General features: G+C 39.8%; 1 protein-coding gene across 2 annotated transcripts; it reads left to right on the top strand.

Annotated features, from left to right (window-relative positions):
* Nucleotides 1-971: 971 nt before the first annotated feature.
* Nucleotides 972-5,719, top strand: slc25a47a (solute carrier family 25 member 47a). 2 transcript variants are annotated; one of them, XM_085382988.1, is made up of 6 exons: nucleotides 972-1,109; nucleotides 1,658-1,701; nucleotides 1,783-1,854; nucleotides 3,652-3,831; nucleotides 3,937-4,201; nucleotides 4,485-5,719. In XM_085382988.1, the coding sequence occupies exons 1-6, from the start codon at nucleotides 1,073-1,075 to the stop codon at nucleotides 4,796-4,798; spliced, it is 912 nt and encodes a 303-aa protein (XP_085239114.1). In that variant the 5' UTR covers nucleotides 972-1,072; the 3' UTR covers nucleotides 4,799-5,719. The 2 variants fall into 2 exon arrangements, with proteins under 2 accessions (XP_085239114.1, XP_085239115.1); XM_085382989.1 differs by lacking the exon at nucleotides 1,658-1,701 and having other exon boundaries at nucleotides 990-1,109; nucleotides 1,764-1,854.
* The last annotated feature ends 465 nt before the right edge of the window (nucleotides 5,720-6,184 follow it).

Raw genomic sequence — 6,184 nt, 5'->3', positions numbered from 1 at the left:
TGATGTAGTATGCTCCTTGAGGTCCTGGTGTTCAACAGACAACAGTCCTGCAGCTAATGTGATGAACTTTCTGGACAGGTTTACAAAGTCTTTGTGGTTAAGGGAGGCTCTCCTCCTGACGGGAGTGTATGCAGGGATCAGCAGCATGGACACGTGGTCTGACAAACCTCGATGTGGTTGCTCTATAACTTTTTTGGATGTTGCTGTAGGCTTTGTCCAGTGTGTTTTTCCCTCTTGTTGCATGAATGAACCTATTTTCAATACAGCTGATGAAGTGGTTCAATACCGGTTCATTACTTCAATATGTACATCACAGATTCCAGATTATGACCATTATTAGAACTCAACAGTGCTCATGTAAACCTTCAGTAGTTTAGAAATTCTTCTATATCCAGTGCCATCAGTATATTTTGCAACAATAAAGTTGCAAAGGTCTTGAGAGGGCTCATTCATTTTACCCATCACAAAATGTTTCTTGTGTGACACCTTGGTAATGAGAGGCCTTTTTAATAGCCATCAGTTGGGCATGAACCAATTTGCACTAACTGGCAGGGTTGCTTCATAATTACTGATAGATTTCAGCTAGTGGCAAGACTTTCCATGCCTTTTTGCACCCCCCTTTCTTCATACGTTTAATACTTTTTCCCTGTATCATTTCTCCTTATTACATAAAACGTGAACGTCTATGCTTTGATTTGCTTGCATGTGTGGAGTTAAATAGTTATTGAACTAGCTGTACACACACACACACACACACACACACACGCACACAATTTTATATATAATACATGGACAGTGTCCTACATAAAAGCGAACTGGGTTTATTAAGTTCACATGACTCTTTTTGGCATTTATAAATTTATCGAACAGTGTCGCTAAGCTGAGTTTGGTCATTTTGGCTAGGTTCAGGTAAAGTCGGAAAAAACGTTTTCCCTCGTCGGCATCGGCGGTGACGTTTCACTGTTACACAAATTGACGTAACAGAGCGACAGTCAAGGTTATGTAGCGCATTCAAGAGGAAGAATGGGCTCGCATATGGCATATATTTGTCGGTCAGTCACCAAATGACAGGATGCATTTGGCTGATTTCGTGTCTGGATCATTTGCAGGTGCCGGTTTACATTAATCTATCATTTTATAAATGAATGTAAGCTAACGTTAGCTGAGGAATTTGCTAATGAGCTAGCATGATATGAATTTGGACACCCTCTATAATAACAGCATATTAGATTAATGCTAACGCATATAATGCTTTGATCGCTATGTTTTGCCGTAAATTGTTAAAATAAATGAGTCCTGTCCTCACTAGCTAAACCGTCTTCTGTCCTGGTAAATGTTACGATCTTAATACTGATATGTTAACTAGACAATTAAAAAAAAAAAGATATAACCTGGCATTATCATTATCATCATTATCCACAACAACTTTAAACTTTCCATGTCTAGCAGTTTGATTGCCACCTATGACAGAAAATGTTTACCCTGAAAAGCCTGTCAAGGTTACTTTTTTAAATTACACAAAACATCAGATCAGTAACTTCTCATTTCTGACCTTGCTGTCACCGTCCCCCATTTTTAAGTGTAGCAGTTAAAACTTATAACCTCAAACATCTATGTGTGTGCTATGTACTTGCACTATTTTCTTGTAAACAAACAGGGGCATGTGGAGTTGCAGTGGGCTACCCTCTGGACACTGTGAAGGTACGGCGAATATGTCTCAAAGCAATACAACATACATAATTTGTTTTTGCTTTTTTTACTAGATATTCTCAATCTCTCTAGGTTCGAATACAAACACAGAAGCAGTTCACAGGTGTATATCAGTGTGTAGTGGAGACATTTTCAAAAGAAGGGGTAAGTGGAACTTCTATAGCCTAACCATAAATGCCCAGTAAAGGTGTGGGTGTGTGATCTAATTCAAGCTAATGTGACAAAATCCAGGGATTCAGGCGGACCAGCTCAGCTAATAGAATTGTGGAAAAGCAGCACATGTGACAGATCAGTTTGTTACATTAAGTGTGCACAGCTACAGCTCCAGTGTTGGTGAAAATGGAACACTATAGTTTTCAGATCATTTAAACAACATATAAAATGTATCAAATACGGGCAGCTTGGGAGCGCAGTGGTTAGCACTGTTGCCTCACACCAAGAAGGTCCTGAGTTTGACTCCAAGGTTCAAGGTTCTTTATTTGTCACATGCATAGTTATACAAGTATAACACACAGTGAAATGTAACCTGACACGCTCCTCGACATGTGCAAAAATGGGGGGGTAGAGGAAGAACTATATATATATATATATATATATATATATATATATATATATATATATGTATGTATATATAGGGGATAGAGGCTCCTCTTGAGTCTCTCTGTCCTTGCCCAGATGATGCGGAACCTTCTACCAGATTGCAGAAGTTGGAACAGTTTGTTGCCAGGATGGGACGGGTCCTTCAGTATCTGCGCTGCTCTAGTCCGGCATCTCCTGGTGTAGGTGTCCTGAAGCGGGGGGAGAGCAATCCTGCAGCAGCGTTCTGCTGTACGGATCACTCTCTGGAGAGCTTTTTGGTCCTTCACACAGCTGTTCCCAAACCACGATGTCATGTTCTGTGTGAGGATGCTCTCCACAGCGCCTGTATAGAAAATCCTGAGGATCTTTAGAGAGACCCTGAACTTCCTCAGTTGTCGTAGGTGATACAGGCGCTGCCTAGCCTTTTTGGTCTGGACCTGAATGTGGGCAGCCCATGTCAGGTCTGAGGAGATGTGGACACCAAGATACTTGAAGGTCTGCACCCTCTCCACCTGAGTTCTGCCAGTGAGGAAGTCCAACACCCATGCACACAGACGGCTGTTGAGTCCCAGATCCCTGAGCTTTGTGAACAGTCTGCAGGGCACTATTGTGTTAAACGCTGAACTGTAATCAACAAACAGCATTCTCACATAGTTACCCTGTTTCTTGTCCACGTGGCTGAGTGTGGTGTGCAGGACGTGGGCGATGGCATCCTCTGTGGATCTGTTGGGTCAGTAGGCGACCCATTTTCAAAACGTTTATTACTCTGTAGCATCGCCTCTTCTTTCCCACGGGGTTACGTCACCTCTTCTCAATTCAAAATGGCTTAATAATAATATAGCTGTATGTGGTGAGTATATTAGACTCCACCATCTAGCCAGGGCTTTTGTGTGTGGAGTTTGCATGTTCTCCTGTGTTCGTGTGGGTTCTCTCCAGGTAATCTTCCTCCAACAGTGCAAACTTAGTTAGTGGGGTTAGGTTAATTGATGATTTTAAATTGAATTGCCTCTTGATGTTAATTGTTTACCAGCTGTAATCTTAGATCGTTCAAGATTGAAAATGTACGTTTAGCTTTCAAAACTACAACTGCTTAGTCATTTCCATTTTCTGTTTCCAAAAACGTTGCATCTGGAGAATGTAGCTTAAATATACTCACCACATACAGCTATATTATTATTAAGCCATTTTGAATTCAGAAGAGGTGACGTAACCCTGTGGGAAAGAAGAGGCGATGCTATAGAGTGATAAATGTTTTGAAAATGTGTTGCTGTGTGTAATTCAGCATTAGTTTTCTGTGTTAGCGTTTGAGCGTTTGGAGTTACGTGATCAGTGGTTTCTCTTTTTATTCTCTAATCTCATCAGGTGCATGGCTTCTTCAAAGGCATGTCCTTACCCATTGCCACAGTCTCTATGACGTCCTCGGTGGTGTTTGGCACATACCGGAACTGCTTGCAGTGTCTGAGCCAGGCACGAGGAGCTTGTTGTGGTCCAAACACCAAACTGGAAGTCTTCCTGTCTGGAATGGCCAGCGGTGTAGCTCAGGTAATGGAGATTTCAATAACGTTTTGCAGTTGTACAGATTGTTTACATCAATGCTAACATGCAACATTTTTTTTGCTGAAGCTCTTGTGATATGCCGACCAACAGGTATCAGTGATGTCTCCAGGTGACATCGTGAAAGTACGTCTGCAGTGTCAGACAGAGTCCAGGCGAGCATTAACCAAGACGCCCACGCTAAAGTACCACGGTCCAGTTCACTGCCTGCTAACCATCGTCAAGCAGGAGGGACTCATGGGGCTCTACAGAGGAGCTCTTCCTATCATGTTAAGAGATGGGCCATCATATGCCACTTACTTTTTGACATATGCAACTATCTGTGAATGGTTTGCAGGTGGCAATAAGAAAAAGTTAGGTAAGTGAAGCAGGGGGCGAAAGCCTGCTATTGTTTTAAGTATGTGCAAATCTTCTTCAATACTCATCTGTGTCAGCTGTATCAACACAACCAGCAGTTGTGTGGTGAATTGTACAAGAACGATTTCTATAATTTGCTATATATAATTCTATAAAATACCTGCTTTAAATGTGGCTCCACACCTGAAACTAATTCAAATCCCTGTAGAAAATGTTAACCTGCTCATATGAGGAGCCTAACTAGCATTTACCCGATGATAAAAGTTGTGTAATGTTTCCTCTAGATTGGTATGTTGTGATGCTGGCTGGAGGAATAGCAGGAATGGCCGGTTGGACTATAGGAACACCCATGGACGTCATCAAAGCGCGCCTTCAGATGGATGGAGCAAGGGAGATAAAGAAATATAAGGGCTTTTTCCACTGCATAGCTGAGACTGCAAGAGTGGAGGGAACTGGGGTTTTCTTCAGGAGCCTAGGCATCAATTTGCTGCGTGCATTCCCTGTAAACATGGTGGTGTTTTTTACATATGAGGTTCTGACTGGTTTTTTCCAAGCTGGAGGTGAAGGCGTTGACCCGCCTCAGTTAGGGTTAGAGTAATATTTGCCAACCTCAAGGCTGAGTGCTTGATATGTAATAGCATTCTACTGCTTTATGCATTTTTGCATTGCAATATTTTAAAAGAAAGATCATTTCATTGGCACTGTTACATATAATGCATACATTAGTAAGTGATACAATACATTTTTAGTGTAAAGTTTAAGTGTCAAGCTACCAAGAGTTTTTGGCATGATCCATGTGACCACTAGATGGCCTCCCTGACCAACTTGTCACATTTTGGCCTTTGTTTTTCTGCTCTGCCTAAAAGTAAGAAAACAGTCTGCAGAGTCATTAAAGGACTTTTGTCAGTGACCGTATATTTGACTTTATTCAAGACCGTTTAAGTCTTCAGCTTAAAATGAGCCGCAGTACGCACAGTTTACAGCAATCATGTTACCTGTCCACAACCATGCCATGTATATGTTTTTAGTTAGTGCATTTTTATTTATTTATTTTTTTGCTGTTTCCAAAAATGTTACATGTGGAGAATGTGACTTAAATATGCTGAACATAAATCAGTGTATTGTTAGGCATTTTTGAACTGAATTATTTATTAATTGAATGTCTTTAAAAATAGACTCAGGATTACATTCTGCATATCACCAAATAGGACTTTATGAGTCCTATTTAAATCTTTAAAACAAGTTATCTGTATCTATAATATAATATTGGAGCCTATCTACATTAACTCATACATTTCTGTTTTTCTTGCTTTCCCATTTCTTCCTCATTTCTGAAAATACAGCACAATTTAACTCCTGCTGGCTATGGTTTTATTTTGAGGTCTTGTGGGTGCACAGAAAAATCAGGGATCTTCAAACACTAGGAATGTTGCAAATTATGTATCTCCAGCAATGTGTTTGTACAGGTATTATGAGAATGTTCAATGTGCTTTCCATAATAAAGGAAGTTTGCAGAAAATTTGTTTTAAGTGTTGTGACAGTCTCCTCATTAATGCTAGTAATTAATTTCATAATTAAGTGTTAAAAGTAAGCGAAAGCAATTATTGCTCTGTCGCTCTGGTTTATTTACCTGTTCAAAATGTTGCTGAATTATTTAGTTATATATTATTTTTTGGGGGGGAAACAAAAACACAGACATATATTCTCACCTATAAGTAAAGATAAGTCTCTACAAGTGGATATTTTCCAACTACTACACTCTAACAAGACTAGATGTCATGAAACCAAAGAAATCATGCATAAATATTTAAAGATATGTACTATAAATACTGTCAGTTATAACAGGAAACAAATTCACATAACTATCCAAATTAGTAAAGTTACCATAAGTATTAAAAATTTGATTGAATTAGATTGTGGATAAATGGTTCATGTTACGTTTCTCCCACTGAAAACGCTACATCCAGATGAACAGAATCAACTT

The sequence above is a fragment of the Rhamphochromis longiceps genome, linkage group LG15, assembly GCF_057381845.1.
Source record: "Rhamphochromis longiceps isolate RC_006_pf linkage group LG15, R_longiceps_female_GT1.1, whole genome shotgun sequence".
In the NCBI taxonomy this organism is placed as follows: Eukaryota; Metazoa; Chordata; class Actinopteri; order Cichliformes; family Cichlidae; genus Rhamphochromis; species Rhamphochromis longiceps.
The sequence above is the reverse complement of the archived record's forward strand: the minus strand, read 5'-3'. Positions and strand labels throughout refer to the sequence as shown.

Bases quoted from the DNA above. Each gene is read 5' to 3' on its own strand.
- slc25a47a (XM_085382988.1), top strand. From the start codon at position 1,073: ATGCATTTGGCTGATTTCGTGTCTGGATCATTTGCAG. The intron at 3,832-3,936 runs GTAATGGAGATT...GCCGACCAACAG, and splicing joins TGGCCAGCGGTGTAGCTCAG to GTATCAGTGATGTCTCCAGG. The intron at 4,202-4,484 runs GTAAGTGAAGCA...TGTTTCCTCTAG, and splicing joins TGGCAATAAGAAAAAGTTAG to ATTGGTATGTTGTGATGCTG.